At 46.3% G+C, this 19235-nt stretch overlaps 1 protein-coding gene across 1 annotated transcript in view; it reads right to left on the reverse strand.

The window, feature by feature from the left end:
- Positions 1 to 19235, reverse strand: part of NBEAL1 (neurobeachin like 1) — a 161903-nt gene that overhangs the window by 44626 nt on the left and 98042 nt on the right. The window contains 13 exon segments of the mRNA XM_015407508.1: positions 162 to 337; positions 1766 to 2323; positions 3669 to 3757; positions 4302 to 4461; positions 5972 to 6130; positions 6997 to 7153; positions 8339 to 8441; positions 9921 to 10080; positions 11242 to 11375; positions 12381 to 12549; positions 15210 to 15299; positions 17904 to 17989; positions 18924 to 19227. Of these exon segments, the coding sequence (XP_015262994.1) occupies positions 162 to 337; positions 1766 to 2323; positions 3669 to 3757; positions 4302 to 4461; positions 5972 to 6130; positions 6997 to 7153; positions 8339 to 8441; positions 9921 to 10080; positions 11242 to 11375; positions 12381 to 12549; positions 15210 to 15299; positions 17904 to 17989; positions 18924 to 19227 (2345 nt within the window).

Here is a 19235-nt window from a genome sequence, read left to right on the forward strand (position 1 = left end):
GCCCTTGCTTGCTTCTGAGTAGCAACTCTGGCCTTCCTTGGGGGTCTCACATTCAGATACCAGCCCAGACTGATCTTGCTTAGCTTCCAAGCTCTGAGGAGATCAGGCTAGCCTTTGCCATCCAGGTCAGAGCTAGACTCATTTGACTACTCTAGACTTACTTCAGTTTTATTTCATCCGATGGGCGCAACAGTTCGTTGGATATCGCCAGCTTGGTGAGAGCCGAAAAGACCTGCCCCCTCTCGATCCAGACGGCATCGTCGGACTTTTCTACGCCTTTCCACATCAGACAGAGCAGGACATCCGAGAGCAACTGGACGAGATCTTCTTCACATGCCTACAAAAAAGTCATTCAAGGACAAGGACGGCATTCTCCAATTACTTGAAACCAAAAAAAGAATAAAACTCCCAAACCCATATTTAAATACATAAAAGATATAACTAATTACTCTTTGCCAGGCAACCCGGAACTTGTCTTGCTAAACTTATGGCCCGTTAATACAATTTCCAAACAGAAGAAAGAATGAATAGCCATACTATTGACGGCAGCTAATACATTGTTAGCACAAAGATGGAAGTCAGATAAGACCCCTTCAGTTAGACAATGGTTTGGTGTAATGGTTAAGAGTGCAAACTTTGATTCTCCACTTCTCCACATGCAGCTGCTGGTGTGACCATGGGTCAGTTACAAGTTCTTTCAGAGCTGTTCTCTCATGACAGGTCCTTGAAAGAGCTCTCTCAGCCCCACCTACCTCACAGGGTGTCTGTTTTGGGGAGGGGAAGGGAAAGGAGATTGTAAGATTGGAGAAATGATGGCTGAGGGGTGACATGATTGAGGTGTATAAGATTATGCATGGGATAGAGCAGGTTGAGAAAGAGGTACGTTTCTCCCTTTCTCACAATACAAGAACTCGTGGGCACTCAATGAAATTGCTGAGTGGTTGGGTTAGAACAGATAAAAGGAAGTACTTCTTCACCCAAAGAGTGATTAACACATGGAATTCACTGCCACAGGAGGTGGTGGCAGCTACAAGCATGGACGGCTTCAAGAGGGAATTAGATAAGCATACGGAGCAGAGGTCCATCGGTGGCTATTAGCCACAAGGTATAGATAGGGACTCCCGGCAACTGATGCTCTGTATTTTTGGTGCTTGGGGGAGGGTCAATATTGGGAGGGCTCCTGGTGTCCTGGCCCCACTGCTGGACCTCCTGATGGCACCTGGTAATTTTGGCCACCGTATGACAGAGTGTTGGACTGGATGGGCCATTGGCCTGATCCAACATGGGCTTCTCTTATGTTCGTATGTTCTTAAACTGCACTGAGACTCCTTTGGGTAGTGAAGGGTGGGGTATAAATCCAATCTCTTCTTCTTCTTTGTGAAAATATGGGAATTGATAGTGATGGACAAAATATCGGATCAGTTGGTCTTGGCAGAAAGCCCAAATTATCCGTCGTGCTTTTTGGAGAAATGCTACACCTTCTTTCATTGTATCACTAATTCTGCCAGAAAGGACAACGACCTAGAAAATATGTTCACTTTTTCTCTGTATTAAGTATCCAGTTGTATGAAATGTTTCTTCACAACTCAAAATTATATTGGTTTGTCAAACTATTGTTTTCAATATGTGTACTTGAAATCTATATTGCTAATTGTTATTGTTAAAGTTTTATATTGTATTAATTTAAAATGTTTATTAAAAAAAAAAAACCCAAACCCAAACCAAACACACAGCGCCTTTCGGGAAGCACAGGAGAACTACACACCTCATTAATTTCAAATAACGAAAGGTCAGCAGCGGACACGACCTCCACAGTTGCGTTTGGTTCTTTGTCAAGCGTTCCGGAAAATGGCTTTGTGCTTTCGCTGGGCGAAGGCGTGCTGGGCAAGCTATCGACCGCTTGGTTCCCAGCCTCTCCCAGTTCGTAAGAGTCAACACTCGACAGGTCTAAACTCAAGTGCGAAGGATTCTTTTGCCATAACTCCTCTGGGTCCTCGGGCCTGAACGACATCTCTGCCGTGGAGAGGTCTTCAAACACCGCGGCCGGCTTGCCGTCTTCTAAGCTCCACTGATCACACAACCCGTTGATGGAGGCAAAACTGGTGGCATCTTCTGCATCGGCCTTCGAAGCCTGGCGTTTCTGAAACTCTTTGGGAGGAGCTCTCTTGTCGTCTTCTTTAGCAGAGTCACTTCTGTGGTCCCGGAGACCGTTCCTGACGTCGGCGTTTTCTTTTAGGAAGAGTCTCGCCAGCGTCTCCTGCCAGCCCAGCTGTTGACAAATCTGTTGTGCCGAATCCTGCTGGGAGTGGAAAATCTGCAAGAGCTGCAGAAAACACAAGTAAAGGTGTCATCCCCGAACCGGGGGCATCGTGCGAGGGTTTCGGTCCCGTTCAGGAAACCATTCATGAGAATAAAGCCTCAGCTAGAAGCTACGGGGTGGGTCCTAACCCTTTTTCAGACTACCATTCCCACGAGAGGAAACGGAGGGAGGATTTTCACCCACTCCTCCTCTTCCACTGAAGTCACTGCAGGGGCTACAGGAGGACTCAAGAGAGGGGAGAGTCAGGAATGGTCACAAGCACCCCTGCAGTTGCGCTAGATAGGATCCAAGCCCACCTTTCTACGGAATGTGTTTTATGAACGCCTAGAAACCACTTCTGTCTGTGAACGAACCATCAGAGTTAACCCAGCACTCGACAGTGCCATCCTAAGCTAGGGCTCCCGGATCCCCCCAGCCACTGGTGGGGGATGGGGGGGGCAGGACTGCCAGATCCAGGTGGGGAAACTCCTGGAGATTTGGGGATGGGGTGTGGGGAGGAGAGGGACCTCAGTGCGGCACGATGCCACAGAGCCCACCGTCCAAAGGCCATATACCCTACCCTCCACTTTCTCCAAGGGAACTGATCTCTGTAGGCTGGGGATGAGTTGTCATTCTGGGGGGGTCCCCAAGGCCCACCTGGAGCCTGGTGTCCCTATCCTAAGCAGAGTCACACTGTTCTAAGCCTACTGATTTAGAAGGGTGCATATCTCTTTAGGGCTGCACTGTGACTTAAGACCGATTGAAATATCCTTTGCAAGCTTTCAATATGATGTTGATACACACATTTTCAGTACAGTCCTGAGTGAGCAGAGTTGCGCTATTCTAAGTCCTCTGAAGTCAATGAGCTTAGAAGGGTGCGGATTCCCCTTCGTTAACTATCACAGCCCAAAACAACTTACAAGGATTGGTTTTCATTAAAGAGATTTACAAAGGGAATTGATGGGAAATTGGAAGAGGTTGATAACACGGTATCAGCTGAGCGCTTGTACAGCTATGAAGCGGTCTCATCATATTATATCAGCATCCCTATGAGAAATGGCTGAGCTACAACACTGAGTTCCCTTAGTGAGCCCTTAGATGCCATTTCCCCCCACTGTGCCTATCAGGAACAAGGAGACAATCAGGTGGGAAATGTATCATACGGACCAGGAGCATATGGGCACAGCCCTGTGCCAACCGCCATGACTGTACCTGTATCAAGAACCTTATCACAGCATAAACCCTCGAAATCCACTGTCACTCCCCTGATCTCTGCTAACAGGCATGTCTCCAGGCCTTCCTTCCTCACTATGGACGTGACCATCAATCCACCACCCCACCCTAGTTTGAAACAAGCAAGGAAACTGACCTTCTGACAGATAGCCACTCTGATATTGATATCTGCTTTGTGAGCCAAGTGAACCACGGCCATGAAGTCCCTGTAATTCACCACTGGATCTGCAGGCAGAGCAAGATGGGCAGCTGTGTTAGCCTGTCTGTAGCTGCAGAAAAGGGCAAGAGTCTAGTGGCACCTTAAAGACTAACAACGTTTCTGGCAGGGGAGGAGCTTTTGTGAGTCACTGCTCACTTAAAGACTAGCAAAAATCTGTGGCAGGGTGCGAGCTTTGGCGAGTCACCGCTTATCTGAAGAAGTGAGCAGTGACTCATGAAAGCTCACACCCTGCCACAAATTTTGTTAGTCTTTAAGGTGCTGCTGGACTCTGGCTCCTTTCTACTGGATCTGCAAGAGGAATAATTCAGACAGATGTTGTAACCAAGAAAAGGAAGTTTAAAAGGTTCATGACCTGATTGTCCAAAATAAGTGCCAACAAAAACAGCAAACGGACTTTCGAATTTGCATCAAACCCCTAAAATAAACTAAATCCGCAGTTATTTTGTAATGTTGGACCCGATTTTACAGAATGCCTAAGTGCATGGAATGTTTCAGCGACAACGGAATGCCGGTAATACGCAAACGGCATGCCAGCAATTGCCTGAATACCTGCGTGCAGAACTTGATTAAGAAGACTCTTAATAAGACATGTAGTAACCGGCGCATCGTTCAAGAGCAGGCCCAGCCCGGAATACCCAACTTCTCTGAGCTTCATACGTTGTTTGCTCCGCTCATAGACTTTGGGGCATTTCAGCATCTGCTCCACAATCTGCAAAGAAATAATGCATGGGAGTCTGAAGTTGGTGACTAGATGAGTGCATTTTGCAAGGAAAAGCCTGCTGGATCCAGGTAACAAGACATGCAGACCTTCACAACACAGAAGAAGAAGAAGAAATCACATTATTTAAATCTTTAATTGCCTCCGCCTTGTGACCCTCAGGTTTCAACACCTTGCCTTTCACAATATGGCCAAGATATTTCACTTGCCACAGCGCTACTTGGCATTTCTGGGTTTTTATGGTGAGGCCAGACTCTCTGATGCCCTGCAATACTCTGTACAGGTGATTCAAGTGACCTCTGAGCAGCTTTGGCTAAAAATACCATCTTCCACAAAATGACCGGAGACAGAGCAAAGATCCCTGACTTGCCTGAGGAACCTCCAATCCCTCTCTGACTCAAACGGCCGTTAAACGGCTCTTTTTCCCCTTTACTCCTCCCCCTCCGAGTGTTCCAAGGGCCCTGATTGGCCATTGCTTTCTCCTCACACCACCAGGGTACAAAGGGGATTGGCAGATACGAAAAAGGGGATGGACTTAGCTCTGACCATTACACTCTGGTATGGTCAGTTTCTTCAGAGGACAGCGGAAGGCAGGAGGGCCTGGCGTGATCTGGTCCATGGGGTCGCGAAGAGTTGGACTCGACTGTGCGACTGAACAGCAACAAATGGTCAGTTCAAAAGGATCAAAGAGAAGGTGACATGAAAGACCTCAGCCCGAGACCCTGGAGAGCAGCTGCCAGTCTAAAATAACCTTGGTAGATCAACAGTCTGAATCAGTATAAGACAACTTCATGTATAAACATTCTATGTGGGGGCATCACATTTAAACAACAAAATCCTGAAAGGTCCCCCCCCCCCCCAAGTAGGAAGACCTACAGGGGATAGACAATAAAAGAACGGTTACCAGGGCAGAGACAAGAACTCCAGCCCTCCTCAGCGGCAGTCTTAAGTTTGCACAGCTGACTGTACTTCAGTTTGTTAAAAAGCCTCTCCTTTCTCCAGATGTTTCAGAGAAATCCTGTATGCTCCTGGGTGATTGGGAAAGTTCTCCTGTATCCAGCTTGTACAAGCAACTTACATCATTCTCCACTCCTCCGTTTTATCCTATGAGGCCCCCCCCCAAGAGCCCCCTTTCTGAGGTGATTTGGGCTGCTGTGAGAGGGAGGTGAAAGGAAAATTGCCCCCTGTGGGTAAAAACCCTTGGTTCCACAGCAACAGCTCGTCTGGATCCAACCCACGGTATGCTGGTTGCTTAAGAACAAGCATCTCATGCATTTTTTCCACTAAGGTTTCGGTCACAGACAGGCAGTTCCTTCTGGGCTTGCGGGTCTGGGGGGTGGAAAACCCTCTGCACACTCCCAGAGCTGGTGTGTCCTTTTTTTTGCCACAAGCAAAAACGTGACCTGTTTCGGTTTTTATAAACATGCAGAGGATTTTAGCCAAAAAAAACCCCAGACACATTTAGGCTAACGAGAATGTCAGAGAAAAGGCGACGAGTTACCTTGAAAACCAGCTCTCTCAGTCTGTCGGAGTACCGGTGATTCAGCAACAGAGTGTAAAGAATATCTGCATTTCCTGGCTCGAAAAGCAACAAGAAAAGTTGGTCCCGGGTTGGGCTGGTATGAAGCAGGTTGAAGAGGACCTCCAAGATCCCACAGAGCTTGTCAGGGAGGGAGGAAGAGAAACGGAAATTAAGTGATATCCACGCCAGTCCCACACATCATTTGATTTTTCATTCCACGTCTCTCACTTCGAGTTATCTAGAATACCTCAACAAAATTAAGAATGAAAGTGAAACCAGGTTTGGCCATAATGGCAAACCATGACCTGGTGCTATGTGAATGAACCTGGAATGAGCTCTGCAGCTGCAGTTTCTCCGAATTCCCTTCTCCTCCCGGTTTGCTGCAAACCGAGGGCTTTCCATTCAAACTAGGGCTTGAGTTTGCTCTGGCACATTTTGATCATGGTTTGCAATTCTGGTTCAGGGGTGACAACAGACTACAATCTGTTGCAGATTAGGAAGGGATGAAGGCAATCACAACATGGGGGGCCAGGGGTGGTGGCAAACCCAACTTTGGTTCTAGGCTCATTTGTGTCACACCAAACCAAAGTCTCCACCAAAACTCAATGTAATCGAGCAGGTGACTCCGAAGGGGTCCCTGTGGGCACCAGGGAGCCTGCTGATACCTTTTCAGGTGTGCAGGGTTTTTAGAAGTGGGTGGGGTTCTTGCCCAGCAGGGTTCCCGACTGGCTGTCCAGATTAACATAACGATGTTTCAGTGTTAGTTTATTCTTTCTCACTCCTCTTTCCTCGTGTATTTTTTTTAATTATCCCCCTTCTCCCCTGCACTTGGGCTTTCTCAATGCATGTGGCTAAGCCTCTTGCCGCAGCCATTTTGTGGCTAGCTCCACCTCCTGTAGCAGCCATCCCTGTGTCAGAATTGCAACGATGTCCACAGGCTCAAAAAGGCTACAAACCCCTGTAATAGAGTAAGGAAATTAGACAGGAGCCAAAAAAAATCACACCTGTTCCTCGTCGTTGATGGCTGCTATATATCCCATGATGCTCTGTACTTCCTCGTGTGTGCCTCCTTTGCTTAAGAAATATTTGATTAGTCCATACAGAGATGTCCTTATTGTTCTGAGATCATCCAGGGTCAATTCACTGTCTTTACAGCCGCTTCTAACAGAAAGAGGACAGACCTTGTCACATATTGCTTTGGCGGGGAGGGTGAGGTATGAATCGAATAAACAAAAATAAATAAATATTACAAAAACTAAGGAGCCAAACTTGATTTAAAAGATCCCAGTTTACTCAAAAGTTTTCTTTTCATACTCATTTCCTCACTCACCCTTTGTAAGATACTCGTCTGTAATAATGACCACTCCTCTTGGTAACTGACAGTGAATTTATAATACATTTTACAACTGTGCAGAAACTTTAATCTGAATGGTGCTTAAGCAAAGCAGCAATCGACGGAATAAGCTTTTTTCTTTCTTTTTTTTTTTTTTTAAAAGTAAAGCACATCCAAATTTTGGCAGGGCAAAAAGTCATAATCCCAGAATATTTCAAGTAAACGGTGTTGTTCAAGGAGAATGACTTGAAAATTACTGTGAGTGTGTACATTCAGAGAAGTAGGCTTAGTGGTGAATAATCTTCAAGTGAGCTGGTCTAGTATAACAGCTGAGAGGCTGACGGTGCAACCCTAAGAACTCTTGCCTGGGAATAAGGCCCACTGAATAGACCTGAGCAGGATTTTGAATAGATGGGGTTACGATCGGCCTCCAAGCTATAAACCCTAGAATTCGCATCTTCCATCTGCTATGAATTCACTAGGTGGACCTAAACAAGCAACGAACTCTCTGCCCAGCCCATCTGCAAAACGGAGGATGATATCTACAAGGATATTGTAAAGAATGTACGATACTGAATTGTCTCCAGCGCTCCATCCTCGGAAGGCAGCCACAGTCACTAGTCTTCCTTACTTTCCTCTCTTCCCCCAGCTGCTATTCCCAACCCACAGTATGTTGAATACCAGAAGGAGGAGGAGGAGGAGGTGGTGGTGGTGGTGGTGGTTGCGGTCGTCTTGGTGGTCATGGTGGTGGTCACGGTGGTGGAGGAGGAGGAAGAGTTGGTTTTATACCCTGCCTTTCACTACCCAAAGGAGTGTCAGAGCAGCTTGCGATCACCTTCCCCTTCTCTCCCCACAACAGTGAAAACGTAGGGTTGAATGTGAAATGCCATCAGTGGGGTGAAATCAGCAGGTTGGGACCAGTGTTCCCCCTAAGCTGTGCGCATGAGCAGGCATTCAAGTCTGTCAGCTCAAACCCAACAAACAGCAAACTCAGGAAGAATAAAGACTCGTACCCGTAATAAAACCTCAAAGTATCCAGTAAAAACTGCACCCCGTATTTTTTCCGGAAGAGCCTTCTGCTGTCTTTGATGATTGTTGAAAGGTACTGGATGTGCCCTGAAAAAATAATGAGTTTCCCCATCAGAATGGGGTGTTCCCGTTTTCAGACACGGCAGGCCACAGATCAGACACATGAGGCATCTCTAATCCTGACTGGTGATCCTGTTCTCTCTGCACCCTGTTGGTTATGTTTGACTCCACCCCAAATCTCCACTGCTCCCCAATCTGTACCAAATGGCCCAGTCCCTCTTTTGATATATAGATATGTACTCCCTCTACCGCATTCACACATTCGTAACTCTTCCAGGCTTTGTCCCAAACACTATCCCTTCTGTGCCTGACAACTCCAAATCCCCATATCACTCCTAGGGATGGGCACGAACCAAACCATCCCACCACCATGAACCTCCCACAAACCTCCCAGGCGGCTTTGGAAGGTTCGTGTAGTTCATATCGGCAGACATGCTGGTGCCGGCAGTGGGGTTTGGAGAAGGCATTTAAAGAGATCCCATTAAATGTTGGTCTGCACTTCCATTTTTGCAGGAAACCAGGTTTCAGAGCTGCTCTTCCACATTCATGCACGCAGCACTCCAGCCTCTAGATACAGCAGCTTCTGGAGACAGAGGTACAGACCTAACTGTGGTTTCGGACATCAGAACAAACCATGGCTGGCAGAAACCATGGTTAGCAAACCCACGTCATACCATGGTTTCTGATTTATCTGTCCAGCACCAACAATTCCACTATCACAGACCACCTTAGTTAGATGTTCTTAACCATGGTTTGGCATTATGTCTGATCTGAACATCAAAAGCCTTCATCACACTCCTTCCTATTTAGTTGACAGCAGGAGAAGAAGAGGAAAACACACACAATACACACAGCCTTTTATTTTGACATCTCCTGCATCTGCTGTTAATTAGATCCAGAGCAGGAACAACAGCGTGTGCCAGGAAAGAGGTTTTTATTACTGTCTTTCCTCGAATTCAGGAGAAAAACACCAGCAGTTTGCTCTATTTCTGTTTATTCCAGAGGGCATTTGGTGGAGTGTGCTACATTGGTTTTTAATTGTGTGTTTTAATTTTTAATTTGTTGCATGGTGCTTAAGAGTCCTTGCAGCTTTTTGATAGCCACCTCGATATTTATGATAGCCACCCTGAATTTGCAGAGATAAGATGGAGCGTAAATATTTCACCCTGACCCGATCTCATCAGATCTCGGAAGCTAAGCAGGGTTGGCCCTGGTCAATATTTGGATGGGAGACCACCACAGAAGTCTAGGGTTGCGACGCAGAAGCAAGCAATGAGAAACCACCTCTGAACGTCACTTGTAAACCCTGAATGTCTCTTGCCTTGTAAACCCTACAGAGTCGCCGTAAGTCAGCTGCAACAACAGCTAAATAAATAAAATCAATAAATAAAAAATACATTTCACTCTGTGGGCCCAATCCAGCCGGATCCCCTTGCTTTGGAACCAAAGTTAGATGTGCAGCAAACAGCGTTGCGCTCTTTCGTTTTAATGTGCCGACAACCTTACCAATTCTAAACGGGAAGTCTCCGCGGTTCCAGATACTGAAGTCGAAAAGTAGATATTGATACATCTGCTGCAACAGCTGTGCATTTTTGGCCACAGAGACCTGCTCTATAAGTAACTGGATGGCCATCAGCACGTTCACATCCATGAAACTGCTTGGCACCTAAAAGCAGACAAAATATTTCACATTTAACCTAGCAGGAATTTTTTGCCAAAGAGATTTTAAAAAATCGTTTTGCATAAAAGCTTTCATTTATACGTGACCGGTCTCTTTTGACAGTTAGTCCAGGCAGACTTCTTGAATCACGTGTTTACTGAAATGCTACAGGGGTCCCCCACCTTCTTGAGCCTATGGGCGTTTTGAGGGTGGCCAGCATCACCAAATGGCTGCCATGGATGGCACGGCCGTCCACCAAATGGCTGTCATGGGGACTGGGCCCAATCACAACATAGGGGAAGGCTCCAAGCCAAGAAATCCTCCCATGATATAGTCAGCTGTTTTCCAAAGGGGCGTTTCACCGTAGACAGAAAGGTGATGCCACCTGACATGTTCTGAAGCACCTCATCTGATGTGGTGAATGACAGCCAGGATTGGTTCTTTGCACGTCGGCCAGGAAGCACATTGACAGGTGCTGTCGTGGGCCAGCTTGACCAGCCTGAGTCCAATGGGGCTGAAGACTCCTCAGGAGCCCAGGAGCCCCGTGCAGCCAGCTCTGAACCAGCTAAAGTTGGTGAATGAGAGATACAGGAGTCTCATGAGTCATTGCTGGCAGCTGACCTTGACCCACTGTTCGGAGTGTGCTGTGCTTGCAGATATGCCCACAAGGGGAGTAAACTTTGATCTGTGCGAAGCACAGTGAATCTTTCACTGTTAGAAAAACTCGATTTACACTCCAAACTCCAATCAGGAGAGTACCTGGCTTTTAAAACATGGGAAGAGTCATGGCTCAGTGGCAGAATATCTGCTTGGCATGCAGAAGGTCCAAGTTCGGTCCCTGGTATCTCCAGTTACTGATTGATTGATTGATTGATTGTTTCAATTTATACCCCGCCCTCCCCACGAGCAGGCTCAGAGCAGCTTACATTAGGATCAGGCAGGAGGTGATGTGAAAGACCTCAGCCTGAGACCCTGGAGAGCTGCTGCCAGTCTGAGTAGAAAATACTAACCTTGATGGACCATTGATCTGATTGAGTATAAAAGGCAGCTTCACTTGTCACTAACAATACACAAAGAATGACGGCTTCTCAGGACTGCTTAGTCCAACTGCTAGCAGCAAAGACTCGGAATGCACCCATACGCATCATTTCTATACTTTTTGCTCACATTCTGCAATAGGGCTCCTAAGGTGGCCACTCCGTGCGTGTGAACGAGGTTCTCCTGGTTGATTGGATGCCTTTGAATAAAGTGTTTTATCACCAAAACGAAAGTCGCAACGATGTTCTTCTCCAAGCGAGCCTCTGTAAGATAGAAATACAGCCTTTACATCATCAGGGAATACTTTTTGTTTCACTCCAACTGTTTCCTTCAAGACAGAACGAAGTTTGAGTCCAGCGGCACCTTTAAGACCCAGAAAGTTTTATTCAAGGTATAAGCTTTTGTGCTTATAGACTTCCGTGTTTATAAAACTGAATAAAACTTTCTTGGTCTTAAAGGTCCCACTGGACTCAAACTTTGTTTTGCTGCTTCAGACCAACACGGGGCTGTGGCTCAGTGGTAGAGCATCTGCTTGGCATGCAGAAGGCCCCAGGTTCAATCCCCGGCGTCTCAAGTTAAAAGACCTGGCAGTAGGTGATGTGAAATTCCTCTGCCTGAGACCCTGGAGAGCTGCTGTCAGTCTGAGTAGACAATGCTGACTTTGATGGACCCAGGGTCTGCTTCAGTGTAAGGCAGTTTCATATGTTCATGTGTACCTTGCTGAATTTATCAAAGAATCGGAAGCCACACCCCCAGTGACCCTTGCTCTATGCCCAAAAGATGGCAAAAAACCCCTCCAGGATCCCTGATCAAATCAGCCTGGAGAAAAATTGTTTTCTGACCCTAAAGTGGTGATCAGCATTTCCCTGGGCGTGTAAGAAAGGGCCAAGGAAACCAAGCATGGATGCAACCCTCCCTGCCCTCCCTCTCATGGTCTGCCTAAGCTCACAAAATCCGCATTGCTGTCAAATGGCCATCTAGCCTCTGTTTGAAGACCTCCACAGAAGGAGAGCCCACCACCTCTCGAGGGAGTCTGTTTCGCTGAGGAACTGCTCTGTCAGGACGTTCTTCCTAATGTTTAGCCGAAAACTCTTTTGATTCCATGTCAACCCGTTGGTTCTGGTCCAGCCTTCTGGAGTAGTAGATAACAACTCCACACCATCCTCTATATGACAGCCCTTCAAGTACTTGATGGACCACTGATGAGATTCCCTTCAAGCTCAGAGAAAAGGCTACAATACAATTTCAGTCCACATTTCTTTACCTACCTGAAGCCTTGGTGGAAGTTAAGACCACCCAGTCTCCTTCGACTGGCGTTGCCAATTCAGGGGGCAGAGATTGCCCATCTGTCCTGTCGAGCACCTGGTCGCCCAGGAGGCTGATTTGCTCTAGCAGTGGGAAGAGCACGTTTAATCCACCTACACAATTGATCATATCCTTGAGAAATCAACAAGGAAATGAGGGGGAGGAGAGAAGAGGAAAGGCCAGGGGTTAGAAAGTAAACCTGCTGAAACCCACAACAAAAAAAGATCTTCAAATTGCGACAGCCATTAACAAACTGGAATTCTTATTATTCCAGACAGACAGAGGTTCTGAAACAGTTTGGAAGCAGGTGTGTGCAGAAATAAAAAATAACTATTTGCAAGTGTATAAATGAATATAAATACACAAACAGTCACCACTTTCCTGGCATGTCTGTTGGTCACACTGGGTTTCTGGCACAGTGTCATAGATGCAACGAACATGAAATTGAGCAAACTTCAGAGGACGGCGGAAGACAGGAAGGCCTGGCGGGATCTGGTCCATGGGGTCGCAAAGAGTCGGACTCAACTGTGCGACTGAACAACAATAAAAATCACCTCCTTTCCTGGAAAGGAGCCAGTGGTGGCTCCCACAGAAGCCAAAGGCTCCCACAGATTGCTCTGGTAGAAATTCGTATGCCGACAGCTAGGGACCTTGCTAACACGGGGACACAACATTTCACCCTTCCCCGGGGGTCAGCACCATCCAAAATGGATTTTATCACCACCTCAGCTATTGAAGCCTCCTAGGCCCTCACCCCCAGAAACCCCCATTTTTATTACGGGTTGATCCCCCTTTTCTGTACAAGTTTACACCTGAGTGTGGGCTAGAAATGACAGAAGAAGCCCGAATCAAAGTGACATCAAAGGCTGTGAGTCACGCCACGAAGGAAAGGAATGCAGGACAGCTCCTCTATCGATCGTGCATAAACCCACCTTTAGAGGGGTTCGGCCAAGAGCCGTTTCCCCCAAGGGTCTCGGAGCCACCTCCCAGATAATCAGACCATACCTAACCACCCAGATCTCCAAAACAATAAGCAATGGGCTGATTCCAGCAATTTCCTTCCTAGCTAAACTTGTGGGATAGGGCGGGGCATAAATCAAATTATTATAATTATAATTATTATATTATTATTAGTAGTAATAATGATAAACGACCAGATGAGGTGATCCCAGCCCCTCCCCCAATCATGACAAGTACCTAGCCACAGATACATACTTCTCTAACTTCCAGATTTCCCCAAGGGAACATTTTTGACACTCTCCATGCAAAAGGGGATAACTCCCCTCCACAATAAAGACAAAATGATTTCTTTTTCAGGCCTACCAATTCTTGAATGTTTGTATTTTTATTATCCCCACATTCCAGGGCCAACATTTCTTCCCCTCCTTATCCCAAGTGAAAAGGTATAAAAATTTTATTTATTTATTTATTAAATTTCTACCCCGCCCTCCCGCCGAAGCGGCTCAGGGCGGCTTACAAACAATTTAAAACCAACATACAATTTAAAACCCGCAAATACAAGTTACCCCTCAGCCCCCATTTTTTAAGGTGGTATGGACTCATCCTGCTACCCCAGCCTCACGGCTGGAGTCTCACCCGCCTACTCCAGGGACCTGCCTCTGCGTCTTCTTCCTCCGCCTGGTCACTTTCATCGCCCAAAGCTGCTTCTTCGTTTCTGCAGACAGACAACCCCCCTCCCCTTTTCTTGTCTCATTTTCTCTTATAGGTTTATTCCTCCTGTTGGCAGGCTTTTTTTTCTAGGGAACAGGCAGGTGGACAGTTTTCTATTTACTGTATTGTGTTTTCCTTTCTGTAATATTATTTTTGCTCTACCGTACCGCACAGACTAATTTGGCCTCTTTTGCTGTTCACAAAATAACCCCTCTTTTGTTTAAAAGCCTTTCCCCCTCCCCCCCCCCGACTGTTGATCTGAATCTGCACTTTGGTATACATCAGCTAAACATCCCAAGTATACAGATGTCCAAAATATATGTGTTTGTTCCATGCCAGCAGCGGGATGCCTTTACACATGATGGCCTTGATATGTGTATATCGATTTGGGTAACACTACAGCCCTCACTGAAGACCCTTTTTCTTTACTGATTCATTTTCTTCTAAAACAAATAGAACCCATCAGCCCTCTAAGCATTTTTCAAATCACTGAACTTCTGAAGCACTTCCAAGATATCATGACTTACAAATCTACCCAGCTACCTTCTTTCTGTTCTGACTGCCTTCTTCCATAACCCGACAGCAGGGTCTCAGTTAATTACTCTCAGCATTCCACAGTTAAGAAGCGGACATCTGCCCATCAGTCTCCTATTTTGATGTATTTATTTCCTTCACTATGTTTTCCCTTGGAACTGAACCCAAACAAATGGAGATCATATAAACTAAGCTTGTTATTCCAGTTTGGTCCTTGCATCTGCTATAAACCTAAGGCGTCTGCTAATTTGCTGCTCATTGTGTTCTATGCTAATTTGCTGCTCACCCTCTTACCTATATGTATGGACTGGTAACTTCCATTTCAAGGTATCTGAAGAAGTGTGCCTTGCACACGAAAGCTTATACCTTGAATAGAACTTTGTCGGTCTTAAAGGGGCCACACTGGACTCGAACTTTGTTCTGCCCTCTTCTAAGTCTTTGTCAGTTTGCAAAACACTCACACCAGAATTTGTCGCTGGTTCCAGAACATATTATTACTGCACCACGTGGCAGTCTCTCCCGGCTTCAATCATGCTGTTTAGCCTAAAATAAAGCAACATTTACAAAAGGCTATTGATACTGCTTACCTTGATGTCCCAGTTCACAACTTTATTTCCAGTTAGCCTCCCGTGGAAAAGGTTTGGAGAAAGATCAAGACATATTGGACTTCTGCAAGCCTGACAGAAGAAAGCAGAAAACAGGCTCCTGTGTCATTTCACAATACAAATTTTAATTAAGCTTTGATTGAGAAATCAAACAAACAAACGTAGGCTTGTTTGAGATGGGGATCAACCTGGCTGGGTTCCGTCCTCTCTCCCTCCTCTCACGTGCAGAGCGCAACTGAAGACTACCTGTTTTTGGAAGTCTTCAAACTCCAGTTTCCTGGGCCGTCCAAGTGTGGGTGCAAGAACAAAGCAGAGTCTTTCCCTGTCCCCAAACCAGGATTCTAAAGCCACAGTTTAATTCTGGTAAAGAATCCCAATTTATGGGAAGGAAGCAAACTTTCACACAGACGTCCACATTTCCATGTTGCAACTCAATGGACTGAGGATTCCTGAAAACAGGAGGCTCCCCCGCATGAAGAAGGCAGGGATCACGCTCATCCCAAACAAACTTCTGTTCACGACATCAGAATGCAGCTGTTGTTTATTTTTAAGTCATGACAGGAGAAGGAGGAGGAGGAGATTGGATTTATACCCCACCCGTCACTCAAGAGTCTCAGAGCGGCTTACAGTCTCCTTTCCCTTCCCCTTCCCATAACAGACTCTCTGTGAGGTAGGTGGGGCTGAGAGAGCTCTGAGAGAACTGTGACTGGCCCAAGGTCACCCAGCAGCTGCACGTGGAGGAGGAGTGGGGAATCAAACTCGGTTCTGCCGTAGCTACCAGGCCCACCCTTTAGGTGTCAGTGACTACTGGATACATGAAAAAGCCTCTTTTCTCCCAGATTACTGAGGTCTTCAGTAAGTGCCAGGCTATACACTGAGCTGGCTTCTTAGGAGACAGAAGCAAGATAGAAGAACTGCAAATAAATAAGAGTGGTAGTTCTATCCACATTGAAACACAACCATGTAAAATGAAGGGTTGGAGGTCTGACATGAACAGCAAAAGCAGATAGGGAGATGAGGAGTAGGGACCTAGGGTTGCCAACAAGCTGGGGGGGGGGGGGGGGGGGGGAGACATCCTGTACCTTTAACAGAGGAACAACGTACAGAAATGGGCAACTGAAGCTTTTCACAGAATGGAGGTAAATAACACCACCAGATTAATTAGTTAAACCAGATTAATTAAATAATTAAAGATTGATTAATTAAACAAGAAAACAAAACTTCCCACTAAGCTTCCAAGGAAGGGACATTATTTCTCCAGGCAGCTGGCCCAGCCTACAGGGACCTGTTCCTCCAAGCAAAGTCTCAGCCCCTCCCTGCCAGCTCAAATATCAACAGTACCCTCAGTTGGGCACAGAGAGCAGCCTGTGCTACCCTCCGATTGTTGGCTATGGGCTCTGCCCCTCTCTTCTCTTCTCTACTCAGGAAGGTGGGGTAGGGACAGGGCCGGATTTAGACTTGCTGAGGCCCTAAGCTATACAAAACCCAGAGGCCCCCTACTGTTTTAAATTACATCAGCTGGTCTCAGAAAAAAATAAAATATATATGCCTTTTTAATATTTGAAGATATATTGTCTTTTAATTTTTATTAAAAATAATAATAAAGGATGTGTTTACAAAATCACAGAAATAAAATAATAAAGGATGTGTTTACAAAATCACAGAAATAATTACATAATTAAAGGGTTTTTAAATGATAAATAAGGCTCATAGAACAGAACGTTTTAAATTAAAATAGGAAAATAAAAGGACTGGCCCCAATGAGTTCCTCACAAAGGCCTGTGAAGGGATTCCTTCCTTTGTCTGAACCAAGCTTGGTTGCCTCTGCTGGGGCGAAACGTGCTCCAGTTTACAACTCATCTTTTCGCCTTCCACCCTCGTCCTGTGGGCGTATCTCACTCCTTAAGTTCCCTGCCACCACTCACTGAATTGTCACTGCCTTTTGCGTATGGATTGGCTGTTGAAATTCTAATCTTTATTTTGGTGCAGAAGGTACAATCAAATCAGAGCCAATGTACCAAAATATGTTGTTGGACCTCCTGGTAGCACCTGGTTTTTGGCTACCATGTGACAAAGTGTTGGACTGGATGGGCCATTGGCCTGATCCAACATGGCTTCTCTTATGTTCTTTTGTTCATAAATTACTTCTGTAGAAGACAAAGAAGGAGACTGGATTTCTTCTGTAGAAGACGGAGGAGGAGGAGATTGGATTTATACCCCGCCCTTCACTCTGAGTCTCAAAGTGGCTTACAGTCTCTTACCCTTCCTCTCCCCACAGCAGATGCCCTGTGAGGTAGGTGGTGCTGAGAGAGCTCTGAGAGAACTGCTCTTGAGAGAAAAGCTCTGAGAGAACTTTATAACTGACCCAAGGTCACCCAACAGCTGCATGTGGATGAGTGGGGAATCAAACCCGGTTCTCCCAGATTAGAATCTGTGCTCCTAACCGCTACAACAACTGGCTTACACTATTTCCTGTGGCATAATAGAGTGACACTCTTAAATGCACCCGTCTAAACTTGGTGATTTAGAGGGTGCAGCTCAGCTTAGGAAGGTTCTGCTAGTCTTCCAGGTTAAAAAAACAGAAGCATCAAGCCCTAGTTCATGAGTCTATTTTTTACAACACCGTATTCAATTTGTACAGGCACAACTAAGTGGAAAGCATCTGTCGACTGCTACCTTTGGAGTATAGTGAAGGAGGACTTTGCTAGACCAATCTACCATCTCGGTCTCCTGGGATTTCCATGGCGATAAGCAGTTGGGACCTTCAAAATATGAAAAACATTACAGTGCATTTCAAATCCAGGTTGACATGTTTTTGTTACACTATTGCAAATACAGTGGATTTTGACATTCTCCTTGGTACAGCGAGAGAGAGACAAGTGTGGATGCAGGGTTCCATGCATCCAACCCATGGAATACACAAGTCCTGACTCAAAAATAATAGTTGGTTTTTATACCCCACTTTTCACTACCCAAAGGAATCTCAGAGTGGCTTACAATCACCTTCCCTTCCTCTCCCCACGACAGGCACCTTGTGAGGTAGGTGGGGCTGAATGACAGAACTGTGACTGGCCCAAGGTCACCCAGCAGGCCTCATGTTTATCAAAGCAGCTTACAATCGCCTACTCTTCCTCTCCCCACAACAGGCACCCTGTGAGGTAGGTGGGGCTGAGAGAGCTCTGAGAGGACTGTGACTGACCCAAGGTCACCCATCTGGCTTCATGTGGAGGGGTAGGGAATCAAACCCAGTTCTCCAGATTAGACTCCGCCGCTCTTAACCACTACACCAAATTGAAGAAGATGGGACCCCACAGATAATTATGAGGGCCCCGCAGATTATTATGAGGCCAAAGCAAAATTAATAACCATGATCCACATTAGTCCAACATGCCACAAGCACTAAACAAGAATTAGAAATATATGCCCAGCCAACACATCTGTAGCCTATTCAATAGCACCTGTATATATGTGTGTGCGGACATTTGATTAAAACAAGCAAATACCGGCCCCCTATTTCATTTTCTACATATTTCTATTGCTTTCCATCAATCCAACGCAACTAAAATGTTGAATATTAAGAACCTAGCAGGTCCACACGTTCAAATAACTAGGTCTGCCCTAGATTCGACTGGAGAGATACGGACATGCCTCTGTATCACCGAAGTATCCAAGACAAGCAGTTCGCGAGCGGCTCACCTGCCAGATATAATGCTTTCACATGAGAAGGCTGCAGGGCTTCATGAAATACGATAACAGATCCAAGCTGGCCTTCTAGAGAGGTGGGGCAACCCCACTCGCTGTCTTGGGTTCCCGCCGAAATCTGCTTGGTGACCAGTTCTGGTTTCCCGAGCAGCCCGCCCCAGTTGCTCGTGGACAGAATCCCCCCTAAGGATGTCCGATGAGGCATCACAGGGGAAGCGAAAGGCGGGTCTGGGATCTGGGAGGGCGGAGGAGTCGTGGTCCTCTGGCCCGCTGAACCAATGCCGCAGGAAGTAAAAGGCTGGAGGT

Source organism: Gekko japonicus, unplaced genomic scaffold (genome assembly GCF_001447785.1).
Source record: "Gekko japonicus isolate JY-2015 unplaced genomic scaffold, Gekko_japonicus_V1.1 scaffold870, whole genome shotgun sequence".
NCBI classification, from domain to species: domain Eukaryota; kingdom Metazoa; phylum Chordata; class Lepidosauria; order Squamata; family Gekkonidae; genus Gekko; species Gekko japonicus.